We start from the raw sequence: 26,949 nt of genomic DNA, 5'->3' as shown, positions 1-26,949 counted from the left end.
TTAAGATTATTTACCAAATATACCATGATGAGAAATTGGTTTTAATGAAAAGAACTGCTGAAAAGACTAAAGGCAGGCCAATGTGAGCGTAGGATGCTGTTGTAGAAAAACGTTGTAGTCGCCTAGCCGATGAACAGCACTCCAATCATCACACAGAGGAAGGCAACAGGAAAAAAAGAGAGGGAGGGAGGGGTGAGAGAGGCTGTCGGAGAATGGATCTGCGCCCCTACTGGACGTTTAGCCAAAAATACATGGCACATGCCATAACGAACCCACATTCAGTCCGATTTACAGTAAAGAGCATATTTGAAATAAGATTTTTTTCAAATCTGCTAAAGACCAAAGGAAAAAGTGTCAGGGCTTACACCTTATACCGTGTGCATAATAAGATTGTAAGTAGACTTACTAAATGTATTGCTTCCTGCGGTTAACCCTACGAAAAGTAGTAGTGCAATGGTTGTAGACAGTAAAGTTTGCTTTGGAAGGTAGGAGTATGACATTAGCCGAATATAGCAACAGCCTACCTGGTGAAGTGAAAGAGTAAATCGTAAAAAAAAAAAAAAATCCCTATTATTATTTTATTTTATTTATTAAACACATAAGTATTTCCCATAGAAAGGCCCGTTATAACTGGACCCCTATATCGGTCTCCCTCTCCCCATCCCCCCTCCTCTCGCCAGCTGCCTCTGTTCCCGAAAAGGAGTGCGTGGGCGCATGAATCCCTGGCTTCTCCAAACTTTGTGCAACCCTACGGCAGACCTCGGAGCTCCCAGCCCTTTGTGTGAGCACATGGTCGGAGAAAAGGCGCGCTCTCTCGGAATGATTTTGTTACAGGTCCTTAGTTCGTTTCAGTCATCATTGGTTCGAAAATTCTGTAGGGATAGGCCTAGTACTAAAGGAATACGCACGTGCACGCACACGCCATCGTACACACACACACACACACACACACACACACACACACACACACACACACACACACACACACACACACACACACACACACACACACACACACACACACACACACACACACACACACACACTAACCCATGTTCGACTCAAACATATGTTCAAACAGTCAATGGTTGCTGCTTATTGTTTCCAGAATATTCGTTAAACCAGATAGGCCTACTGGACGCTGATAAACATACTCTAAAGGATATGGACTTAATATATGTCGATTAGTATATGAATCGGTCACAGTGGGATTGCAACTGGTGGTTGTTAGCTTTTTTCACGCGCGCACACACACACACACACACACAAACACACACACACACACGCACACACACACACACACACACACACACACACACACACACACACACACACACACACACACACACACACACACACACACACACGCCGCTCTATGCGAAGTCACAAAATTTCCATTAATAAAAACATTTGCTACACTTCAGAAATAGTCCCACAATGCGCTCTATTTACCCTCATTGCAGAACCAGCAAGGAAACTTGCTATTTTATTTGCGTTACCACACTCTATAAAAATACCCAATATAGGCTATACAATTTCCACCAGATAATGTATTATCTGAAAAAATTGATGAAATTTTACAAGGTAAAATGTATTGGCCTCCTATGCAATCTGTTTTGAATCACCCCGCTATTAACAACTGAGGAGGGATGCAGTCTTAGCTTGGGTGGGCCGCTACTGCTACCACTACTCTCGCCGCGCGATGCGTGTTTAAACAAGCTATAAAAATGAATAATTGCCAAACGTACGCCAAGCCTCTCTTCCTTTTTCTCGTGGCTATGGGAGAAGCATATGAAAATGTAAGAGGGTTTTTATTTGTGCACATTGCGTCACAATTGCTCTCTGTCCGTCTCATTCATGCCACGGCTTGATTTATGAGCTCGCGAAGGCAAACACCCGCGCTGTGTTCGCCGGCGCGTGCACCCAGTGCTAAGGAGTTGTGCACCATCTTTCTTGCTAGCTAAGTGGTTATAGCCTACTTACTTGTTATAGCCTACTCGACAGAGTTTGGATGTTTTAAATAAATGCTTTGAAAATAGTTGCTGTGGGTTTGCTGGGCCAATAGTGTTTATTTTGTTTATAGCCCTAAGAATGCTATAGGCCTTTCTTGGTAACATAGTACAGCATGTTGGTGTTGGATTTAAACACCAGTGCAATCAATTTAATTCAACAGATATATACCACATTCATTTGTTAATTCAATTTAGAGGATAAGATTAGGCCTCTTTATAATTGGCAAGTAAAAGTTTTCAAATTTTCAAAGTAGTTTTCTAGAAAGGTCTGTTCGAACTACACAGTATTTTCTTGGTTTTTGAAAATTATATTAAAATGTATATTTGTAATGACCAAGCATATACAAAAGCATACAAGCAAATTATAGCCTACTATGTTTTAATCGTTAAACCGTAAGCCGTAAATAATTATCTCTGTATTGCTGTATAGCCATTTTGCATGAGGTCATTGGGTGCTAGTCAATCACATTAACATATTACAACTTTTTAAAAAGATCCTTAAACAGAACAAGTATAAGTGCACAAGAAAAAAGAGACACACGAACAGGAATTTGTAGTAAGTTAATTGTATTCTAAAAAAAATATCGAAGACATTGGAGCTATACAAAAATAAAAGTTACCAGGTTCCATTTGCCTATTATTTTCATATATTTCCCATACACTTAAGGAGAACAATTTGTAATGGTAACTATATGAACGGTTCTTGTTTTTAATGTTAAATTATAAACTTTCTTCCTTACCTTGGTTTAATCTCCTTGTTTTATATAATTAATAACTATCCCGGATATACAGAAACAGAACTAACATTACAGTTAATACCATCACTGCCTGGCTGCACCGTCCCTGAAGAAACAAGTTTTTGATTGAATTCACTTAATAGTTTAGATGCTGCAAGTCGATCGTAGTAAGGGACTCCGAGAAAAAATAAAAGCTGTCCGTAGATATGTCCACTGGACTGTCCAGTGATTCTGACAAGTCTGGCGAGGCTGCATCGGAGAGCTGAAGGCAAGAATCCGAAGAGAATGCTTGGAAATCGTGTATAGAAAGATCCAGGCTTGTGGGACAGTCACCATTGTCCGGGCAAGATGCAGAGCCGGGGCCTATTGTTGACATGCAGCCTGGAACAGTGGGAGACGGGTTGGAGAAATGTTTCAGATTTTTGTCATTGCTGTTCAGTGGTGAAACTGTAAAGCCCGCAACCTCGCTATTGTGCGGGCCTACATTCTGGAGCTGCTGCGTTGAACCGAGCGGGTTGAGCTGAAAGGAGCAGGTATCTCTCTCCAGCAGGGCCCCGTTCCCAGGGTTGCAACTCTTCTCGTACATTGATCCCTCGTCGTCCTCATCGCTGTGGATGCCGTCCTCGGAGCCGGGCGCTTTCCCCTCTTCGTTGTGGTTCTCTTTGCTGTGGTTCTGACGCTTGTGCTTCATGCGTCGGTTCTGGAACCACACTTTCACCTGCCTCTCGGTGAGGTCCAGTAGGGCAGCTATCTCGACTCTCCTCGGTCTGCAGAGATACTTGTTGAAGTGGAATTCCTTCTCGAGCTCCAGCAGCTGTGTGTTAGTATAGGCTGTCCTCAGTCGTCGGGAGCCCCCTCCTCCGCCACCACCACTCTCCAGAATCTCAGGCGAGCCTATAATAACAACAGCAGCACCATAAATTAGTGGGATATTAAAGCAAAGTAAAGCACGCAGTTAGGGCTATAAAACACAGTCGGTATAAACTACTGGAGGCTAGTGCACAACTCATTGGTCACTGCAGCAAAATGGCCGCTGGCTCCACAAACACGCAAGCATACGTTTGCACAGATTATGTGGTGTTATATTTGAGAGCGCTCCACGTTGGATACCACATTTTACGCGCAAACGTCAAACAATTAAAATCGGTGTTTTAAAGACAATGGCGCCTAGTAGTAGAGTGGGGATCTAATGAATTCTCCAGCTGCCCTTCTCCGCAAAAGCACTCCATCACTCTTCATTACTGTCACATATCAAAACTCTGGCAATGCTAGGCGGTGAAGGGGCAGCGTTGAAATCAAATAAATCATCGTACAGTAGCTTACACTGCTTCACCCATAGGATTGTTTCCATTATTGAACAGCTAAGTTATATACAACTAGGCTTGTCACAACCCAAGGAGTTCCCTTAGCATATGCCTTTCTGGGGTTGGGCCTTTTACTCTGGGGCTCCAATTTAGCAACAGATAGTTAATAAACACCACACTTGACCACCCTGTTCTTTACCAATTATATTCCTAATTTGTTGTAATTCAAAAATCACCCACCTTTTGGAGAGAAGCACATAGGTCCATTCGAGATTGTGGTGGCGGTGGAAGTTGGCATGTGGTTCTTCTTCGAGGCTTTCTTCTCCCGCATCCATGGGTACTCCGGGGGTAAGGAGGCTGTGGGCAGTGGACTGCATCCATCGGGGCTATGCCTAGGCCGGCTGTGCCGCGGATGGCTGCCCGGGTTGAGGCTGGGAATGGTCTGCTCAAAAGGAGGAGGAATAAGTGTCGGGCGTGAAAGCGTCGAGCTCTTGATTGATGAACTTTGAAATGAATCACCGACAGGGGGGAAAGATGTCAGGCACTCAGCAAGCGACGGCTGACTATTGATAAAACCGCTCTCTCGCTCGTATTCGTAATTCATCTCCACTCCCTGAGAGCCGAGGAAAGTTTGCACGAGTATTTTTATAAATGTGGCGGCTCAGTGAGAAAGAGAGAGAAAAAAACATTTAAAAAAATCTCCTCGTGTCCTTTTTTCCTATTTCAATGATTACGGCCGTGTGGGGACCGAGCTACTACTAAACTATTGAATTCATGGAGACAAGGTTGAAATTGGACCGAATTGCCTGTCACATGATTACTTCTGCCCAATGACAATTTAGTGTTTAATCAAAAGAAGCCACTGTCTGCCTGATTGATCCAAAAACACTCTGGTGAAGACCGCCTCGCTCTGTGGGGACGACTGTTTTTATTTACATCTTTGTCCGGTTAGTTTATCCTCCTCTCGCTTCCCCAGTCCACTCCACTAATCTACCAAATGTTTTAAGAATGGCTGACGCTCGGTATTACTGGGAAGTAGCTTGCGGGGTGCGCGGGCTCGTGCACTCCTCTTTCTCTTATTGTTAGAGAATGTCAGTCGAGAACGCCCCCACCACACACAAATCACACCAGTAGCTTTGCCTCATGCTAAGCCTGCGGTCATTAGCCAATCTAGCTATTCATACAGGCAAGTCAAACTGAAAGCCATGAAATAATCTACCAACAAACGTACAGTAAGAATCTCTGACTCAGTGTTAAAGTGCCCATAGTAAATCTCACTATTCATCTGAGGTCCTGTGCCTAAATATAGGTCATACAAACTGCATAGCTTAGGCCTACACACTGAATTACATATTTCTCTCTTAAGACTGAAATGTGAGATGTGATTTGGTCCCGATAGATCCATTGACTATAAGAAAGGTCAATAACCTTTCATCCAAATATCTAGCAGCAATACGTGAAATATGCTAGCTACTGATATTGTCTGTAGCAAATCACCCACCATAAAGGGTGTATCATTCAAGCAGCACATTTGTGTGAAAATACAACCAAATACTGTAAGAATACTGCATGTAGTAATACATGAATTAATAACACAATGTGCAGTGTAAATAACCCAAAATGACACAATAACACAAATGGAAGTCCGCTACCATTTTCTCTTATTATTATACATCTGCAGTCGCATCTAGGCTTCTTTAAATGACAATTGACTGCTCTGACCCAGAATAGATCAGGCAAAGGTGTTGGATGCACTAGCAATAGGTACGAATCATATCGTTCTGAGGTATATTTGTTATTTGGACCTGAAACAACAATTTTGAAACAGTTTTTTACTTCAATAAGATGTAAAGCTGATGGAGAATGTCTTTACCTATAAGTCCAACCCGCCGTGTTTACGCGGTGTAATGGCTGCCACTGAATACTCTGGGAAAGCCACATTTTAGGATGTTTTTTCATCAAGTCTTTTTTCTCCCAAAAACTGAAATAGTGAGTGGGAAAGGGGAAAGAAGAGAAGAGGTAGGGCTCGTTCTGTTTATTGCTTATATACCAAACAAAGAGTCCTGGAAGCCTGCACGCGATCAATCTTACTCGCCAAAAGGTCTGACAGCTCGGTGCCCTCAGAACACATTTAAGGCTTCTAACTCTCTCTCGGATCAAATGCAGCCAGGAAGTAGCGAGAAACACTGGTCACTCAGATTGGAACCAGTCTCTGTTCTCAGTAATAGGCGGCGTATAGCTGGAGGGACATCTTTAAATATGTTTATAAAAATAATCGAACAACCTGGCACAAGGATTACCTTGTGACGAGCCACAATGCGCGCACGGTAGGTGGAGCAGAAACGGTGCTTTCCATTGTCAATGTATTCAGGGAATTCGTTGCTATTCGTTCTTTTTTATTTTAGGTTTACTCCAATGATGGTGACTTTAGGGCTGCTGTTGCTTTATCTTTGGGTTGAGATAAAGCAGCGGTGGGAATATAAGCCTTTGTGTGCAGGGAGAGGGAGTGGGTGGAGGCATTCTGTGGATACATGGTCGGCCTACACAGTTTTCCAAACAGCGTCTTGGACAATAATAAGTGAATGGGGAATTTTATCAAATAAAGAAAAAAAATGGATATAATTGTATTTGTGCTTGTAACATATGTGTTAGACGTCGCTGTTGTGTTGTATTGGAGTGCTTAACCGCGTGTGAGTGCAAGCTGGATCCAGATTTGGTCATATACATCATCTCTTTTCACAGGCACACCATGGTTCAATTGTTCTAGGTTCCCCTGCTAACCATATGTTGGGGGCAGTAATGTTCATGCCCTCCAATATCAATCATTTACAATGGAGGAACAGTTGCTACATCAAATGATGAGCAAGTCTGAGTGGATTATGTAACAACACGTTAAAACATAATTCAAACATCCACATAATTCCAAAGGCCCGAGTAAAGGACGAAAGAAGCGAGCCTACGCCATTTGGAAATAATTAGCTGCGTAATTTAGCAGCACCACAACAGAATGACAATTCTAAACGAAAATAAATGTTCTGACACAGGCTGGTTCGCTACATTTGAGAAATGATGTAGGACTACAGTCGCCCATTGCTTATGTCGCCTATAATTTATTGCATTAGCATTGGCCTAAAATATGTTCACTTTGAATGGTGGTTCGCTTCTGATAACTTTGCTGGAAGAGTCTTGATGAAATTTCAAATGAAATGCAGTTTTCTGCATTTACGTTGGAATTGACCAAATAATGAAATAAAGGGTCATAGTATTTGAGTGTGGTCTTTGTAGCGCGTCAGGCTTTTCTTAAAGGGATCTCGAAATTTCTTATTTTTTGTGCAATTTCTCATGATGCTTCTCTTATTCTTGCAGATATTCAAGAAGTTCCTGCGAAGCGTTGTGACACTGCCCACGCAGTTAAGAATCCTGAGTGAATGCTACGTGAGCGTTTTCAGGGGCTTAAGAATAGGCCTATAACATTGCCAGCCTTTTCTGTGGATGTAAACCCTCATTTTGTTATTTCATTTCAACCAAATAAAAAAATGTTTTCTTGGTAAACACGTGTACATTCGTGTCCTTATTTGAAGGATACCATTTCAATTGTCGTGCTGTTTTAGCTTTGGATGCTAAACCTCACCATCAAAACCATCAATACCTAAACCTTGTTATGAGCTACTTTTGGGTTCTCTATATTTTTTTATTTTTTTTATTTCGATGTTTTACACTGTCGGCCATTTAAGTAAACGTTTGCAACGTATCACATTAAGACTGAAGATAATCTATATATATTTCTTAATTCATTTATTTATTTATTCAAACTGGAGCAGCATGGAATGTTTGAAATAAAAAAGAGGATATTTATTTCTCTCTGTTCAATAAAAGAAATTGTTCATGTGTAACGCTTCCCACCCTTATTGCATGATTGATTGATTTTACATTCTTAGAGAAAAATAAAAACTCCTGCAAGAAACCAAAAAAATAACACGAACGCCTACGCACACACTCATGCACGCGCGCGCACACACACACACACACACACACACACACACACACACACACACACACACACACACACACACACACACACGCACACACACACACACACACACACACACACACACACACACACACACACACACACGCACACGCACACACGCACAGAACCATAGCAGCGACCATAAAGTAGTCTGGTGCTGAGTAACTGATGGAAACTACAGGTAGGTCTATGAATTGGGACGGATCGCTATACGCTCAATTACATCCTCCAAATAATACTAAACTATTCTATTTTTTCAAATAAAAAAATAAATAACATAAGAAGGTCAATATGAACAACACAAGCGGGCAGGGGGTGGGGTCATGTGTAAGCTCAAGACCCTCCTTCTGAAAATGTATCATTCCACGTGAACCCGGCTCGTGGTTCCCTATAATCCTTCCACACGTGCAACAAAATGCAAAACACAATTTCTTCAAATGCGGATAAATAAAAACAACGTACAGATTCACATTAAAAATGAATAGCATAAAAATATGTTCATAATACCCTGTTTGATTGTTGACCTTAAAACAACAACGGCAAAAGATAAAATAGGCGTATGCATATAATGTTGCGCACCCCCTCATCCCACCCCCCCCCCCTCCCACTGCACAAATAATGCTTTTGTGGAACAATGACACAAGTAAATAGAGACGAATTCAAGCAAGCGTGATTATTTTTCCTAAGCTATTTCACACACACAAAAAAAAACTAAAAGCAGAGAGAAAGAGGAAGCCACAAGGAGGTCGTTGAGAAAGAAATACATAATTTGTCTGGAAGTATAAGACAATGGGGTGGGCTGCGCCACACCGCTACAGATGCGTCAGTTTGGGCGCTTCCTGAATTCTTCCCTGAGAATAGTGCGGCGTAAGGTCTGTGTACGTCGGGTTCGGATCACACACTCCGTGGTGGTGACTGTTGGTGCCCATTGTGATTGCTCCGTTATAGTCCATGTTTGCGGACGGCGGGTGCGAGAGATGCGTCAGACCGAACACGGAGGGCCCAGAGTTGGCTATTGAATCGATGTAGCCTCCGCCAACATAAACAGGGCTGCTCTGCATGTGCGTCCCGTAGTTGCCATTGCCTTGGAGAGGGTGCGCGTCATACTCGGGCGTGGCCGAGTCCGTCCCAGCATACCTCTTCTGGGAGGGCGGGCAGTTGTTCAGAGAGCTGTTCAACGGAGGGGGATATGACGTCGCAATACCGTACGCATTTTGGTGGGGTTTGTTGTACGACGTCGGCGACTGGGATTCATAAGGAACACTGTTGACAAGAGAATGCATAGAGTTGAGGTATCCTCCTCCTCCTCCGCCATTCGCGGAACCTGGCCCCCCGGGGCTGCGCGGGGACTGGCCGCCAGGGGAGGGCATCATCCCAACCCCCTTCTGATCCTTCTTGTATTTCATCCGACGGTTCTGGAACCAAATTTTAATTTGTCTCTCGGTGAGGCTCAGCAAGTTGGCCATCTCCACCCTTCGCGGCCGGCAGAGATAGCGGTTGAAGTGGAACTCCTTCTCGAGCTCCACCAGCTGGGCGCTCGTGTAAGCTGTCCGCGCCCTCTTCGAAGCCGCGGACCCCGGTGGACTCTTGTCTCCGGGGCAACTCTCTACTGTTAGGGCGGGAAAGTGAGAGTATGTTAGTCAATAATACATTACACCCCTGCACACTTGCGCGCACGCGCACATACACCACACACGTGCGCGCGCGTGGAACATTAAGTCAGGTGGGTATTTATTTACCGTGAGGTTTGCAAGAGTGTGAGCGCAGAGAAATGGATCATATATTTTGAAGATAAATACGCTCGGCCTGATTGCTCAAACAGAACCTGATTCATCTGATTGTGTGTGTGTGTGGGTGTGTGTGTGTGTGTGTGTGTGTGTGTGTGTGTGTGTGTGTGTGTGTGTGTGTGTGTGTGTGTGTGTGTGTGTGTGTGTGTGTGTGTGTGTGTGTGTGTGTGTGTGTGTGTGTGTGTGTGCGTGTGTGCATGAATGCCCGTGCTTGCACATTAGTACCATCATGAGATTTTGATAAATCCTCTTCCTGCTGTTAAATACCGTAGTTATCTACTGGGCTCCACTAAGCCAATTAACATTTAAAATATAGTCCGCGTGGAAGGGCCTTTTTCACGTTCAAACTAATCACACATCACAAAGATGCACCCGACACCGCCACGAGTTGTAGCCTATAAAATTCGTTCTGAAAAAACATGACCTCAAAAAAGCCACTTGGAAGCCATTTGACCCCCATCTCTCCCTGTAGCCCATGGTGGAAGCGCGCGCGTAATGGGAACACATACGTTATGTATTCCTCAGGGTACATAAAGTTAGCTCCCATTGCTCGCAACCGACAAGCCTCTCCTTCCACGAGGCTGGAATCTGGCTGCAAGAGCAGAGAGGTGTATGGCAGACTGCCAAGCCCTAATCAATTTTTACCGGCCGCTGTTCAAAATAAATGCACCATGATATTGTATAACTCGTCTGCGTTAAAAACATACATTAATAAAAAAAGGAGGGCTAAGTGAATCTAGAGAAGGTGGGCGGGGGGCTAATGTGGTCTCCATTCAGCACAATTACCAATATTATTAGTTGAATACCAATTAATCATCAATATATTTTGTATTGCTTAAATGCGTAATGAACTCAGAAGTTAGATGCTGTATCATGAAGACGGATTGGTCTAATATTATTAGGGTAAAAGGAATTTCATAACTTGCTCTTGTAATATCCTGACAATGTAGGTTAATATCTGTGAAAAGTTGCAACGATCTCCTTGCTGTGATGACGTCACACCGTTTGAAACCCAAATCTGCTCCGTTATAAGCTAATACACATGCCCACATGCCCACACGCCACCCCCCCCCCCCTCCCCTCACTCCACAGCCACGCGGTAGCAGATGCAGGGGTCGTGGGAATCTATCTGCGAACTGAAGGCTCCATGTGTAAACAAGTGCCTACCGCCCCCCTCAGCAAGATCTCTACAAATGAAAATAACGCGACTGTTTTGTTTGTTTATTGACACGCAGGGACGAAGGGAGGGGGGCTGCATAATGTTGTGTGCTTACTGTAAGAGCGGGTCAAGTACAGGACAGAGGGAGAGCGAACGGGAGAGTGATTTGCAACAGTTCAATCTGCCCATTATAATTCACTAATACTTAATCGTATCAATAGTTTGCATGCCGAACGTGCGTGTGCGTTCGTACGTGGGTATGCATGTGTATCTGCAATTACTATACATTGTGTGGAGTGTGTTTTTTTGTATTTTTGTGTGTGTGTGTGTGTGTGTGTGTGTGTGTGTGTGTGTGTGTGTGTGTGTGTGTGTGTGTGTGTGTGTGTGTGTGTGTGTGTGTGTGTGTGTGTGTGTGTGCGTGCGTGCGTGCGTGCGTGTGCGTGTGTGTGGTTGCGTGTGTGAGTTATTTTGCGTGTAAGTGCGTGCGCTTGGGCGTGGGGGCCTGCACTGCACGCGTGCTTCTTTGGGTGTCATAGACCAGGTGTAGGGCCTACCTGAACTGGTGCTACTGGTGGGTTTCTGCTTGGTGTTCTGGCGGGATTCCTTCATCCAGGGAAAGATTTGCTTGCTGCGTGCCGATGACGTCGGCGAACCATTCTTTACACAAGCCGGCTGGTTGGACCCGTTGCTCGTGTTTTGGGCGACAGCGTCGGGAGATTGTGGAGGAGGAGGGGGAGGAGGGGGCCCTGACACCGACACCTGTGCTTGATTGCTTTCGGGATGTACCGTGGACTGTGCCGCCTGAATGGCGGAGGTTCTGTCACAGCTCTCTGCCATCTCCCCCTGCTTCTGCAAGGCCACGGAGCCGTCGGGAGACTGCAGGGAGCATGCAGGTCGATGGTACTCACTTTCCACATGAGAAGCCCGGGGATATTGGACTTGATTGGCATCATAACTGAAGCCATTTGCGCTTTGATACGGGTAGCCAGTGTAAATTGCGGAGCTGTCGTAGTAGGTTGCCTTTTGCATCTCGCCGTTTCCCAATATTTATTTCAGAAACTGACAGGGTCTTGACACCCTTGTAGAATAACATTGGCACCCTCTGATCACGTGACGCCTCTTCGCCAATGGCCTCCTCGGGTGAACCTAGGGTTACAAGAAGCACTGTGAGGGGAAGAAATGGTGGCGATCCATCTTACTTTTCAATACAGGCATGACACGGGAGACTATGGAGGCAAGATAGGGCCAACAGCCCTGTAGAATATTACCGTTTACCTTATGGCTTAAGGAGGGCACAAAGGCATGTACTAACCGTGCATTACCATCTGTGCATTACAACGTTTTCACATTTTCTATTTTTTTTAACCAATTGATTCTTATAACAACATTGCAACATAATTTTGGTACAATGTTATCCAAATGTGAACACAGTTTTACCAATCGCTGGATAATCGTGTAGATAATAATGTTAAAGAACATCCACGGATATAATGCACACATAATTTAGTCCAAATGAATAAGCTGTATCGTTTTTTTAACGATGCAGCCTATTCTTTGATCTCAATCCACTTTCAAAGTGTCTTTACACCTCACATGCAATTTACGCACGGTTCATTATTATTTGTAGGCTAACTACAAACCAAACGTCCTATCGTGCCAAAAAAAAACAGTGAAATCTGGTTGCACGGCCACCTGGCGCGAAGCATAAACATTCGCAAAAGTATTTTTTTGTTCTTTGCAAGATAAGTGAACGCGCCGCAACGAAACCTGAAAAACCGGGCTGCACCGGTGCATCTCCGCGACCACAGTGAACTTTTCCTTGCAGGCTCGTAACAATAGCTTCAGTCCGTGGCGTTTGCCGGTGGCAGTGGCCAGTCTCAGTGATGTATGGGGGTCACCGTACCGAGACAACTCGCGAGGAAAGAGCGGCCCAATAACCAGTCCAGTCAGGATTTGTGTTCAAACAGAGAAACTAGGGATGCCCAACTAATCTACACCCATAAGTAAATATATATATCCCTAAGGTCCATATATGCTGCTATTTTATTGACGATAAAACCGTTAATCTTGATCGATATAAACCATGATTCTTTCTTTGAAAGCAGGATATTCCACTAGGCTGTTTGAATAAGATGATTCCCACTATCTCCTCCAGCAGGGTACAGGGTAGCCTATAAATATAAATAAAGAATAAACCTAAAATATTAAACCAATAATTAATAATAAACCATAATAATGCCTTGTTATAGACATTTAAATATAATCCAACTAATACAACACAGGGAAACCTACTGAACATAGACTTATAGGCCTACTAATGTTAATAATGCTAAGAATACTACTGAGAATAATAATAACGATAACAAAATTAACATTGCATATATTTAATGCCCATAGCCTATGATTTATGACAAGTCAAAGAGGCCTACATTTGTAAACCGTGAACATGCTAGATTATTATCAAATATATCAACTCCAAAACTGCTATCATCTATCAAGTAAGTAAGCAAGTTAAAATAAGGCCAAATAGCCCTTATCTCCAACAAATACGAAGATAAAACTCGTTATGGTTAAGGTAAGGCAAGCTTGTCCGATCCCAAAATACTCCGTGGGCATTACATTAACAAATGACATTATTATACAACGACGACTGCTCATTCAGTAGCCTATGCCTACTCGATTCAAAGATAGTATCTAATTATATATTTAAAAGGTAAAAGTGGCATGGCAAGTCGTGAACAACATATTCGCAGTAAAGGTTCAATTATAACCGACAAATCTGTAAAAAATCAAACCCATATTCTGCCGTGCCCAAATTGGGCTAATCCGTTGTGTGCAAATTGGACGCATGACTAAATCGGCTCCACAAAGGATCATCGGGAATAGACCGGGAATATTCATACGTAACAAAATAAATCTTTCCTTAAAAAACAAAAGCAACACAAAAGACAGACGAGCTCTCTGTGCACTCCACGGTCCACGCGAGAGAAATCTGCTTGCCTGACTGTGTGAACTCTTCCTGAACCGAGATGTAAGTCATACGGTGATAAATCACCGCAAGACACACAAACTCTGCCATTTACAACCGAGGGAGCCTATTCCTGGCCTGCTTACCTTATCCTCTGACGACGAATGCAGACCACGCCGCAATAATTTCTCATTCAGCGACCAAATCGATCAAAGCAGTAATCCAGATAAAAGTTTAGGTAAATGCAGCTGGGGTTGAACAGCAACAGACTGCGACCCATAGACCATGCATTGGCGACCACAACACAAAAAAAGGCAGAGAACCAGGAGGACTCCTCGTGCAGGAGAAACAAAATCCTTTCACCTTTTCCTTTTTTTTCTTTCTCTCTCCTTCTCCTATTTGACGTGGATGGGTAAACTGAGATTACGAAAGCAGGCGTGAGCACTCGGGTCACGACGATAAGCGCTATCTGCCCTGACGATTGAACTTATCACATGCTGCTCGAGCTATACCCGGGCTTCATACACATATTTAAGGTGGCCAGGGCTAGGCTGGACTATATCGTCGTTCACAAGTCCACCATGCACACTCACAGTGAACTCCCCCGAACCATAGCGTCACCGTAGACAAGAACAATTATGCAAATTAAGCAGCGCTATGTTCAAATCAAGTGACTGCCTCTCCACACCCACTAAATCAGTTAGTGTATATGGAAAAAAATAAAACAATGCGCGCGAGCCCACTGCAAATATGAGTTTTCTTTGCATTAAATGTTCTGCGAGGAAATATTAGGGCATGCCTGTGTATAGTGCAGCGTGGAGCAACCGCTGACAAGGGTTTCCCAGGGATTACACAGAGCTTCTATTCACCGATTAATCATTAACCAAGCCCTCCAAGACACTGCTCTATCCTTCTTTTCATACACAAAACGGGCTTTAATGGACACGGTCGCTTCTAGTTTTTTAAGGGGGGATATTTTAATCGGATTGCCAACAAAAAAAACCTAGGCGTCACCCAGGAAAGGAACAAGTTGAATGGAATTTGTTTTATTTCCTGATTCAAAACGACGACTGCTACCAGAAGCTTGGCGATACAAATCTAAGGTTTCATAAGGCGGACGGAGGAGCACGCGCGGAGAGGTATCAGAGGGAGAGAGGGGAGCCGACAGCCGGGGAATCCCTCTGCATGTTAATGGTGTCTTTTGTAGACCAAAGGGAAAAAAACAAGATTTATGTCCGCTCGCTTCTTCAGGCTGTAAACACGTCAGTAGCTCCTTCTGGTTTTGGGACGGAGACACAACGACACAATTAAAAAGTAGAGCACACCGGCGTGGGAGGGCGAGTGGGACAAAAAAAAATCACGCATTCGTTTTTTTTTAGCCAACGTGGCTTTTCCTAACAGGAGTACGGGGGCATTTGTATAATTATTTACTCCGTTGTCTTTTGGTGAAATGCTGATTCGTGTTTCTCTTTAAAGTCACTATAGCTTGAGGGTTAAATGTCAAAGGAGTAAGTGGGTTGCATTGCCGGGGCTGAATAATAAGACACAAACCTTTTACCCATATTCTGAAAATGTGAGTAAAAAAAAGGGGTTGCTTGAGTTGGAAATAGCCAACTATATTTGGGGGAAGACCATGTAAGGCCGAGAAAGTATCTTCCGAGGAGTAAGGCGCCCGCTCTAAGAGGTACGATTCCCTTCGTCATTTTTATAGTGATGAATGGCGCGACAAAGACAAGTGGACGAGAAGGGATTATTGCTATCAGCCTCCTCGCGGTTCTTCCGCTGCAGCGGGGAGGAGATGTGCTGAGGCCGCGCGCCTTTCCCTGTGAGCGCCTTGGCGGGCGCGCGTGCTGCGTTATTATAAATTGAATAAGGATATTATCACCGAGCGTTCATAGCTTAAAATCGATACAGATATGGAGCTGGGCGTGTGGACTTACCAACGGCTAAGCAGGCTCTCTGAACGACCGTACCAAGGCCTTCTGCGTTCACCTCGACAGTGGTCTGAAACAAAGAGTCAGAGCACTTAGACTAACACTCACACGCACAAACACTTAAGAGTTTATACTGCGATAATATGTATGATATTATTAATGTAATTTTGGTTTTAAATTCATGCTTCGTATGTCTAGCCATAAGCTTCAACGCCGCATGGGCCTGTACCTACATCCAGCAAATCAAATATATAGGTCAACTAATGCACTTTTTATGTATGGAGTTTATTTACACATAGTTGCGATAATTCGAACAAAATACACTACAGCAATGAATTAGCCTGGGGATTATATTATTTATATTTTGGTTGCTTAAATAGTCTATAATGTATGTTATTAGTGCAACTAACGTAACGAAAAATTAGTCTGATTTACAAGTCTCTTTACTAAGGGCCAGCTCGTTTATAGCGACAGACACGCGTTGTTTAGTCCACTAAAACAACAACAACAACAACCTGAATCACATATAGCTTCGCACTGAACACAACTCACAACACAACTTGTGCTTATTTTTTATTCGGATCATTTTTATATATTTTTTTCGTTCGTGTATTTCCTATACCACTATGCTGCAAAATTGATCGAATAGTCATTAGCTGTCGCGCGGCGGCTTCCCTGAGTCCCCGCGCCCATAAATCACAAGCGGGCGTCGTGACCTCAGCGCGGCCGCGCGGTCCTCGATGGCACTCCGTCTTCCATTATATGCTCGTTTCCCTCGTGGAGCGACACAATCCTACTGCTTTCCCTTACTTTTTAAAGCGGCTCGCGGTTGATTTATCATTTACTCCACAAATCCATGTAAAGAGACAAGATTATTGCACAATTATAGGAAGGACTTTAAGGCCTTGGTGCGGTACATTGTAGGACTGGCGTTCCAATGAATGCTTTGCCCGAGTCGGTTTTCAAGAACAATGTAGGGTAATTTATTGGTCTTCAATTATATATTGCAAATATATATTTACAATAATTGAGCTCCTTATGCATGCAAGTACAAAGCATTTGCAATCCTGATCACAATAAATAAGCTGTACATTTTTTAGAGCTGTTTATAATTGGTTTGAAAAGCTTGCTACGTTAAGGTGCATTTGTTAAATCCTTGATACCTGCAGATATCCTGATATTAATAGCCTCCTATTACGGCTCCTCTTGCACCCAGGCGAGGAGCCGCTTCTCTTTTCTACTGACCCCAACCTCGAGCGGCCATAACTCACGACAATAATGAACAATCGGCGGAAATACCTCAAAATAAAATCCATCCTCCCAACAAATGGATTCGGATTTTGTCCTCGTGGAAAAAACATATCCGTCGGTGAAAGCAGTAAAATACCATCCACAAAAACCACGATTCTTCCTACACCTCCCTTTCACCGTATCTCCCTATTTCTCTAGATTAAAACAAAGCCCCGACCCCCCTCGCGGAAAGTGGGGGTAACTCGCACATAATCAGCATCATATGCCCGCATCGGGACAACGCTTTTCCTCCCCGTACCATAACACGGAACAATAGTATGCGTCCGCTCACGTGACGCAACGTCAACTTAAATCCCTTTTATTTGAGTCCGTGAATCATTAATGGAGGCAGTCGTTGCCCCCGAGGAGAAACGGATCCGTTTGGACGGAGAAAAAAGAGGGTTACATGACATTACAATGTATCTGGCAAGAGGAGCGGGTCTCTCGCAGAGCAGCAGCAGCTTTTTCCACATGTCGCCCCATTCAGAGGAGAGGGTGTTCTGTCGTTTTTAAAGTGCCATATATTTACTGGCCATTAGCGGTAAGTGCTATACCTGCTCTATTATCTGCAGTTTAAACGCATTCGCAGCGACTGCTTTTGGAGTAGTAGTGGTAGTAGGCTACGTTTGCGCATTAAGGTGAGACTATTCGCACTGAAGAAGATGGAGAGGATTGTAGCTTCCAAAACATCCCTTTAGGGTGCCCTAATTAGGATATTACAACATCTCCTCTTTAGGAAATCAAGGACCTACAGTGAAAAGCCCGAAGCGAGTAGGCTACTCAATGCTTCCCTCCCGTTCTTTACTCCTGCGTTATGTCATAACGCACTGTGTGTGTCTCAGATACCGCCGTGCGTGATGTGGACGCATTATAACTCACAGCACACAATAGCATTACCTGTTGGGTCTTCTGAGAAGACGCGTGCACCGCGGTGGTCCTAAGTGGTACATGTACCTATAGCCTCTGTCAGTCAGCGGTGGGCTGAGAGTGTAGCTCTAAATACGTGACCACCAAACATGAGTCCGTGACCCCACATAACAGGGATAACCATTCCGCCTACATTGACCTGCGTGATTCCTATGAACATCTGAGTGATGCAGTGTTACATTATAGGACGGTGCAAAGGGGGATTGCGGTCCGGTGCCAAGAGTATAGGCTATACGATATCTAAAATGGGGGTTATTAATGGAATCATATCTTGTATTGTATTTTTTATCAGCCAATAACTTGGCAACTATATCTACATGAGTCTGCCCTAACTATGGATATATATTTTGCATCATTGGTTATTTGACCTCTTGGATAAATGTTTTGACCTATATAGCTTCTCTCTCTCTCTCTCTCTCTCTCTCTCTCTCTCTCTCTCTCTCTCTCTCTCTCTCTCTCTCTCTCTCTCTCTCTCTCTCTCTCTATCTCTCTATCTCTCTCTCTCTGCAAGGTTTGGCGCTTATTTCCCGTCAACATGGAGTTGCAGGCGTGGAAAAGACCAGCCACAACTATTAATCATTCTGGGCGGACATGAACATCACCCCACTCCCACACCAGCCTTTGTTTTCTCAAACTACAAGTTGAGCAGTAAACTTTTAAAGGCACGGGCTGGAGAAGAGCATATCTTTCAATGCATCTTCACAATGCAAATATAATGGCCGAGAGCACCGAACGCGTAATAGATAGTTTACGCGTAATACAATTTAGATAGTTTACGCGGTGCTTGATTGTGTTATGGAGCATGCTGTTTGGATGTCGTTGTTACGGTTGTACTTTCTTGTTCTTTTATTTTATTTGTGTGCTTTTTTTTTAATCGTGGTCCATGTGTTTATCCAGGATCGTCAACAAAACAGGAAAGTTGGAGAATGTTGGAGGCGCTGGAGAATGTTTGGCGGACGTAACGCAGGACAGAAAGCAGACCCTATACTCCCACGCAGCCTTTCGCCACCGCACCTGAACTTTTCCCTGACCCGGGGAGAGACAACCAAAGTGTGAAGTTTAAAATCCAGAAGTCTTGGAAAAGAAGGCACATAGTCTATCAAGGACATTTGTTTTACAGACAATCGATCTTATTCCTAAGAACGTATACACTACCTTATAAGACCCATAAGACCTGGACCCTAACTGTGGTTCAATTCGTAGGCAAATATAATTTGAACATATGGTTTTGAACGTTCATAACACTGCTCCGTTGTTTGAATAGAGGTATGCATTCGCAAATGCATATTTGCTGACAACTAAAGGGAACTAAAGGCGCCAACCACTTGTCACCATTCTTTCTTTGGATGGCGGCCAGAGAGCGCTACATATCTCCCCACAATGTTGACATCCGGAGGTCTAACGAGTAGGCTTAGGTTACCGATAAACTCCACTAAAGATAAATGCTACTCGAAGGTTTACAACCGCCAACATCAAGGCTAATGTGAAATACAACAGTTTATCTAGTGCCCTTCTGGATCACTGTTTAATGGCAGAAGGAGAGTTTGAATGCGTTTCAATGTTTGAACTGTGAGTCGTTCATGTGGATTGTTTAACTAGTTTCAATAAAGAGTCAATATTTGTTTGTATTGTTTGTGTTGTATTAGCTTTTTGTATTTTTTTCTATTTCAAAACTACAACTATAAGACCACTAGAAATTCAGGTAGGCTACTAACATATTATGATGCTAATAACAGGCTCCGCTTTAATATAAGGGCTCATGATAATGGTAATAATAATAGCATATCATAAAGACAATAATCATACCAATAGTATGTTAATAAATAATAAAATAAATGACAATATTAATGCTAATATCACCAATAATCCGTATATGATAAAGACGTTGGAATCTTAATCCACCAAATTGATAGTCTTCTGTCCCTTATGTGGTCAAGCCTTTCAGATCTTTCATGGTACTTCAAAATAACAGTTAACTGTAATTTTAAAGTGTTAACACTAAGTTACACATAAATCATATGAATAAAGAATAGGCCTACTAATGAGGTGAAACAGCCTCACATTACTGAGGCAATAAACTATATTTGTTTAAATTCGACCTATGTTGTTCAACAAGTTGCCATGGGATTTAGCTTTTGTAATCGAATTATCAGGTTGTTTGTTACACAGTGGATTCTTATTGTTTGACATCCTACATTTAGGGCCTCATATTTATAAGACCAATGTTCATATTTTTAAGCCCCCGTTTAGATTATTATTGAGCACAGGAGCAGGCTATAAACAGTTTATGCTACAGCTAACAAGACAACAATATAAATATCACCCAAAACATGTATTACTAAACGCCTTGTTTGTCCCTTTTTTTCATAATGATAACATAAATGGTTAGTCGCCCGGAAGAAATGAATGAACGTGCGAAAAACGGCACCAAAAGACTGTTTTGTTTTGGTTTATATTTTGTTTTGCTATGTACATCCAACTAATTAGTTAGGCCTACTCTTATGTGCAGGTGAGCCGAAATTACATCATTTTAAAGACCCAAAGGAATTGCTGAGAATCTGAAATATACTCACACAGAGTCACGAAGGCTTCTTCAAAAGGGACGAAGGAATAACCTAGAGCTTATCACCAGAACTGTATCTCGCACACTGCTGAGGATCACTTCAAATGGAATTACGGCCGAATTTCATATCTATTTCTGACCCGAGGGCATTCATTATTCATCGAGTCACGTGGATGAGCGAATTAAAATTTTAAAACCCTGGAAGTGACCTCCATTGTGGTATAAAATGAATGGAAATCTTGAATTTAACTTGTTCGACATCTTGATAGGTTGCGTAAAATGGGTGCCAATCAGGTCAAACGCAATTTTTTTGCACATCCCTACAACTATGTCTGTGCGTAAAGTATGCCCGGAATGATTTTGACAATAGAAGATGACAAGTTAGTGGCCATTATATGACGATTTCATATAATGACTAAAAAATAAAGGCAAATTACGCAGCAATGGGACTCTCACGCACAGAACGGTTGTTTATGGCCTATCCGATTTTTCAATTAGGCCTCGTGCAAGGTAATCGGCAATCTATTTCCTAAAGATATATTATCTAAAAAGAGGGCTGGAATTCATGCCAAAATGTTAGGTATTTTGTTTGTACATATGTATCCTGGCCATCATCAACTATTTCCGCAACACTGCTGTATAGAAATGTGCAGAAAAATGAAAACGTTTAGTAATACAAGTCAGACATTAAGGTCTACACATTTTTTCAGGGCATTGTTTGATGAAGAAAACACGAAATGAAGAAAGCCAAAGTGGTATTACACTGATGTATGATATGAACATTGTGCGTGTCTTAAGGTCAGGGGTCAGGAGAAGGGCTGCGCGCCGCTGATTGGTCAGTGACGGTTGTGTCCTCTGGTTGAACTTCCTATTGTTTGAGTGTAGCAGGTAGCAAACAACAGTTAAACATTAGTTCACTTATGTTTGCTATGGACTTTACAAAAATAAACTGTTTGCTGGATTACTATAAACCCTTTCAATGTTTAGACCTAACGCGAGTAGTGGAACTAGCACTTCAAGCTGTTTCTGTAATAAGAACAAATAAATTATTCTATAACAACTACTCTTCAATAATTTATTCGATGAAAACGTCTATAAACTTTGTTAGGGATACTTATAATAACGTGTTGACTGATATTGCTACAAACACAGTTGACAGAAAAAGACAACAATCGGGAACGAAACAAATGAGTGTGGCCTCTTATAAAACAATTCGTCCGTGCTATATTTTAAGAACAGAGGAGGGTAACTCTTATTCATGTATGAAATGAAATAGACACCGTTAAAAATTGCAAATAATATCAATTGCTTTTTTTAATATCCTTACAAAAAATCACAAACTGACTACTCAAAACAACGAAGGTGACGAAACGTACGGACGATGCCCTAATACTAAATAAAAAACAATACGAAAAAATATATTATCCTATGCAATTGGCCCGTGTATAATTATTCAGCATTTCGATGTGCGCCATTTCTATATGCAGATTTTTCAAGCCATATCATTCAGTGAAGAATATATTTATTTCACAAGAACAGCTATTTAGCCTACATTACAACGACAATTATTTCGACAGAACATACAGATATTCACAGTTTAGAACACAGCACGACATGTGGTACACTATCACGACTTAACTAGAACGACAAACATAATTCTAAAGACAAAATGTTATTTTCATTGTGCCTTCTTAGTGATTTGTCTATATACATCAGATGCAAAAGTCACCTGGGCTACATTCAACAGTAAACCAACACACTCTGTCTCTCACACACACACACACACACACACACACACACACACACACACACACACACACACACACACACACACACACACACACACACACACACACACACACACACACACACACACACAGACAGACAGAAACACACACACACACACACACACACACACACACACACACACACACACACACACACACACACACACACACACAGACACACACACACACACACACACACACACACACACACACACACACACACACACACACACACACACACACACACACACTATCTATCCTTCGCTCTCACTCACACTCTCTTACACACACAGAAAAAAAACTACAATGTTACTCTGCATGACCTAGAGATTTGCTATATATCTTTCAAGTATATTAGACTTTTCCATGAGCAATACAAAAAATGATAATACTGATAAAAAATGACTTACGTTTGCCTCACTTCATTTAACCTGTATATTAACCCAAGTCCTTGCTTTGAACGTGCGTTCCCCTTTTTTGTATCATAAAATTAAACAAATACATGTACACTTCAGTTGCCGTCTTGGGTGATTAGAGGTGAATTTCAAGCTTATATGACGAGGACAAACGAGGAGCAGAGGTGGTTTTCAAGGAACGATGGACTTGTAAAACCCAATGGCAGAAGTTTGGGAAAAGGGGGGGGGGGGATTACAACATGTGTAACACACCGGAAAGTCGGTCCACAAAAATTTCCACTTTTGTAATTTGCATTCTCAGTCTGTGTTGTGGTGTGGGTTTGCTGCGGTTCACGCACTATAGACTGGCGGCGCACGGTGTAGGCACGAGCTGTTGGCCTGTTTTGATCTGCTGCGGCTGGGCACCAGAGACTGAAGTCGAGGCTGTGTTGGAGGAGCGGATCTTTGTGTTGGGCAGCTTGTGGTCCTTCTTCCACTTCATTCGTCGGTTCTGGAACCAAATCTTCACCTGGCGTTCGGATAGACACATGGTGTGCGCGATCTCCACCCGCCTGCGTCGGGTCAGATAACGGTTGAAGTGGAATTCTTTCTCTAACTCAAGAGCCTGCTGGCGAGTGTAGGCGGTGCGGGATCTCTTGGGCACTCCTCCGTTGTAACTGGCACTGACTGCAAAAACCATGCACATGCAAAGCAAGCAGGTGTTACGTGAAGCGAAAGGTTTTCCTTCCCCAAAAAGATCCCCAAGATTCTATCTAAAATTAAAGACTATAAGGACGATGTGACATAAATGGCGATTACTATCCCACTTTTTGCATCATGTCCTCTCCCGTTCGTGCGCAGAAATGCGCTTAATTTGGCGATGCCGTCTGTGTTAGAATTCGTACCCGGGGATAGATTAAGCGTACAAATGATTAACCAAACAGCAGGACTAAATATCATACTTTGGCTTTGGTCCACCCGTAGAGGTAGTTTAGGTTAAAAAGCAACAAAGGCACATGGCCCAGACAGACGAACACAGGCAATAAAATTTACGAGGGTCCTTAATTACCGACCCTGCTGCTCGATAGTCGTAAATTGCTGTTGTAAGGGGCGCTACTAGTGCTGCCTCAATGGCTTTGCGTATGTTCCAGTGGTCGGCTCTCTGTGGTTCTACCATTTAACTGTAACGATAACTCACCGTTACTAACGTGGACCTTTTTCATCCATGGATAGACCACCGGTTCCTTGCCCTTTGGTACACCGGGATATGGCTCATTTGCAAGGCTGCAGTCTTTGCTGGTGTTCGTCCCTGCGCCGCTCTCGGGAACCGTGTTGAGGCGAGTACCGTGGCTCTGGGGGACGGGCTGCGGCTGTGCGTGATGCCCGTCGCTGAAATCGTCCAGTCCGTTGGTGGGGACATTGCCGTAATCGTAGCTCGGATCTGTGTAGTTTGACCTCGGATAGGATGCATCGTCGTGATGGGGAAAACCTGTATCTTTTTGCCGTTCGTAGTAATCCCCGGGCGTGGGGATGTATCCGCTTTGTTGGTATTCGTCGCATGGAGGAAAGGATGGTTCGATATAGTTCGAGTTTATCAAATAGGAACTCATGGTCATTAATTTGTGAAGTGCAACAATACTAATTTTTATCGCGCTGTCGTTTTTCTGATCTCCACAAAACCCTCCTACTCCCTGTCAAATGTACAAAGTTGTCTGGTCACGTGTAAAGCACCACCAATCACGGTGTCTCCTGTGGGCATCATGTAAACAGGAACCAATGGAAAGCATGGCATTTTGCACAACGAAAATTGCTCGGACTAGCTTACGTTTGTGTTTTCCTTATTAAATCACAGTATATAAAGAAAATCCAATCAAGCGACTTGTTTACTGCATGGACCAAAGTAGGGGCAGTGTCCGCCGACCTTGATTTAGTCCTATATCCGAGAAAATCCAGCATCCCGCTGTATGTGAAAGCAAAGTTATGGATGGGAATGTACTTCTTCACAAACAAAAGAATATCTCTGATGGAACATTAAATGAATTTTAGGTTAGCGTGCGTCTTAGTGCACAGCTCTACACACGAGGCTGTTTACTGACACCAGAACAGAAAGAGACAGTCATTTTAGGACGTTGTCACGTTATTAAAAATAACTAAATAAAAGGATAAAAAAACAGATATGTTTTACTGATCTGAAAGAGACAGAGAAAGAGAGAGACTCTCTACGTGCAGCTGGGTTTATATTAAGAAACCTTTGACTCCCTACTCTTCTCGTGAGCTTGACTTTAAACACAATGTTGCTCAGGCAACATCAATCTAAGAGGTTTACGCATTACGTCATTAATAAACCATTTCTCCTACCAAAAATAAAGATAACTCGATTTTTCCTCCTCAGTTTTAACATGTATTACAGAGCAATGGACATATACGCACTGCAACCATAATCAAATATCTTTCTGAGATAAAATTTATTTTTTACCAAATCCAAAACGTTGTACCGTTTTGTGTTTTTCCCTTGGATGAACAAGTGCATGTAACAGCACACAAGCTGCCCTCGTGCGAGCCCCCTGGTCCTTCGATAGTAAGATAGATAGTGGGATTTACACTGCACAATAATATAACAAGTGGATGACCTGACGCCGTAGCACCACAACTTTTCCTGCAAGTAATTAGTGTCCAAAATAGAAGCCCTTGAATGAAATCTCCCAAAATCGAGTAAAACAATGTGCAGAGATACCCTCATGCAACAAAAGGCTGGAGCAATTAGGCCTGCTTTAGTAGGCCTCTATAAAAATATGAATAATATATAAGGGGTAGCCAAGTATGAATTAATAACAGGTATTGTGCTTATTTTTTATATCTGTTATTATTACTATTATGGTTATTATTATGGTTATCATGATGGTTGTTATTATTGTTACATTAATTATGCATATCTTTTGGATTGAAGACGTAGAAGATGGTAATACGTAGAGGGAGAGTTCTATATTAACAAATATGCTTACATTCCTATGATATGAAGATATGCATTCATAGACTCCGGAGAATAAAATGATCCAGATGAAAAGAGAAAAGGCAGACAATAAACCAACGAGATAAATATAGCAGCGGCTGACCGTATTGCTCCTCTGCCCACAGTGTCACGCAAATCTCCATCTTCACAACTTGTTTCTTCACATATCCGCACAGAACAAATCCAACATGAACAACTGTGTAATTCCCTTTGAGCCAAAGAGACTTTACAGAAGTTATCCTTAACTGTCCACTCGGAGAAGGCCCCTGCGTCGTGAAAGACGAGGACAAACCTCGGAAATATTGAAAGCGTTCTTTCCCCTTTTTCTCCCCGCCATTGTATTCCTGGCCCTAAACAGAGATAACTTCTGCTGACCCCAGAGTGACACCGTTTCCATTTTGTTTCTGATTAATCTTGGGCATTGACAGTCTTTGTTAAACAACAAGGCGTGCCCTTCTCCAAAGAGGCGACATTTTCATATCTGTTAGACGCATGTGACCTCGAGTTCACCCCGGACTTGGACTTCACAATCTCCAACGTCTGCCTAACTCTGAAGGAGATGGGAGAGCACTTAGCGTGGGTCAACACCCAGGGACGTTCCAACAAGATACAATTATGTTGAAATGCCACAAAGCCATTTGAAAAACACCAAGCGCGGTATTAAACTGCTTAAAGTGAGGCGAAAACCCCACGAAAATAGTAAAATGTTAAATAGATATATTAAGATACATTATTTGGCAATCAATGTCTCTATATTTTAATGTTGAATACTTATGTGTTTAATTCAGTTAATTGTGTCCACTAGCTCCAACTTGACCAACAATATTGAATGTAGCGGCCTGACCACGTTGTAAGGTGTATTATTCCTTTTTTCGTTTAACATATGAAGTATTTTGTTTTCTATTGTCTATTTGTTTTCTACAATAAGGTATGCATCTTTAAATGTAATATACAAGAGCCACCACTTGCTGTAAGTTAATTTAGCTAGGGAATGTTTTTTTATTAAATGTCCCTTTGTTTCACCTAACTCATGCAGAAGCGAATTG

The 26,949-nt window shown here is 42.6% G+C and overlaps 3 protein-coding genes and 1 long non-coding RNA gene across 4 annotated transcripts; 1 reads left to right on the top strand and 3 right to left on the bottom strand.

Moving 5' to 3' along the window:
• Positions 1–1,631: 1,631 nt before the first annotated feature.
• hoxa2b (homeobox A2b) lies at positions 1,632–8,645 on the bottom strand. The gene is made up of 2 exons (XM_056583212.1): positions 4,294–8,645; positions 1,632–3,643 (listed from the first exon to the last, which is right to left on the bottom strand). The coding sequence occupies exons 1-2, from the start codon at positions 4,655–4,657 to the stop codon at positions 2,886–2,888; spliced, it is 1,122 nt and encodes a 373-aa protein (XP_056439187.1). The 5' UTR covers positions 4,658–8,645; the 3' UTR covers positions 1,632–2,885.
• A 65-nt stretch (positions 8,646–8,710) lies between these two features.
• On the bottom strand, positions 8,711–12,058 carry hoxa3a (homeobox A3a). Its single transcript, XM_056582419.1, has 2 exons — positions 11,584–12,058; positions 8,711–9,692 (listed from the first exon to the last, which is right to left on the bottom strand). Exons 1-2 carry the CDS (start codon positions 12,056–12,058, stop codon positions 8,896–8,898), a joined length of 1,272 nt encoding a protein of 423 aa, XP_056438394.1. The 3' UTR covers positions 8,711–8,895.
• A 5,431-nt stretch (positions 12,059–17,489) lies between these two features.
• Positions 17,490–20,056, top strand: LOC130375481 (uncharacterized). The gene is made up of 3 exons (XR_008893843.1): positions 17,490–17,762; positions 18,660–18,788; positions 19,046–20,056. It is a non-coding gene; the product is annotated as an uncharacterized LOC130375481 (long non-coding RNA).
• On the bottom strand, positions 18,719–25,371 carry hoxa4a (homeobox A4a). The gene is made up of 2 exons (XM_056582421.1): positions 24,092–25,371; positions 18,719–23,580 (listed from the first exon to the last, which is right to left on the bottom strand). Exons 1-2 carry the CDS (start codon positions 24,507–24,509, stop codon positions 23,252–23,254), a joined length of 747 nt encoding a protein of 248 aa, XP_056438396.1. The 5' UTR covers positions 24,510–25,371; the 3' UTR covers positions 18,719–23,251.
• Between the last annotated feature and the right edge of the window lie 1,578 nt (positions 25,372–26,949).

The sequence above is a fragment of the Gadus chalcogrammus genome, chromosome 22, assembly GCF_026213295.1.
Source record: "Gadus chalcogrammus isolate NIFS_2021 chromosome 22, NIFS_Gcha_1.0, whole genome shotgun sequence".
In the NCBI taxonomy this organism is placed as follows: Eukaryota; Metazoa; Chordata; class Actinopteri; order Gadiformes; family Gadidae; genus Gadus; species Gadus chalcogrammus.
This window is presented reverse-complemented; position numbering and strand designations above follow the sequence as displayed.

What these genes read in the sequence shown, in the direction of transcription:
- hoxa2b (XM_056583212.1), bottom strand. Translation starts at nt 4,657, where the DNA reads ATGAATTACGAATACGAGCGAGAGAGCGGTTTTATCAATAGTCAGCCG. An exon ending in TATGTGCTTCTCTCCAAAAG is followed by an intron (nt 3,644 to 4,293) that starts GTGGGTGATTTT and finishes TTGTTATTATAG; the next exon opens with GCTCGCCTGAGATTCTGGAG.
- hoxa3a (XM_056582419.1), bottom strand. Translation starts at nt 12,058, where the DNA reads ATGCAAAAGGCAACCTACTACGACAGCTCCGCAATTTACACTGGCTAC. An exon ending in CACCAGTAGCACCAGTTCAG is followed by an intron (nt 9,693 to 11,583) that starts GTAGGCCCTACA and finishes CCGCCCTAACAG; the next exon opens with TAGAGAGTTGCCCCGGAGAC.
- hoxa4a (XM_056582421.1), bottom strand. Translation starts at nt 24,509, where the DNA reads ATGACCATGAGTTCCTATTTGATAAACTCGAACTATATCGAACCATCC. An exon ending in AAAGGTCCACGTTAGTAACG is followed by an intron (nt 23,581 to 24,091) that starts GTGAGTTATCGT and finishes TGGTTTTTGCAG; the next exon opens with TCAGTGCCAGTTACAACGGA.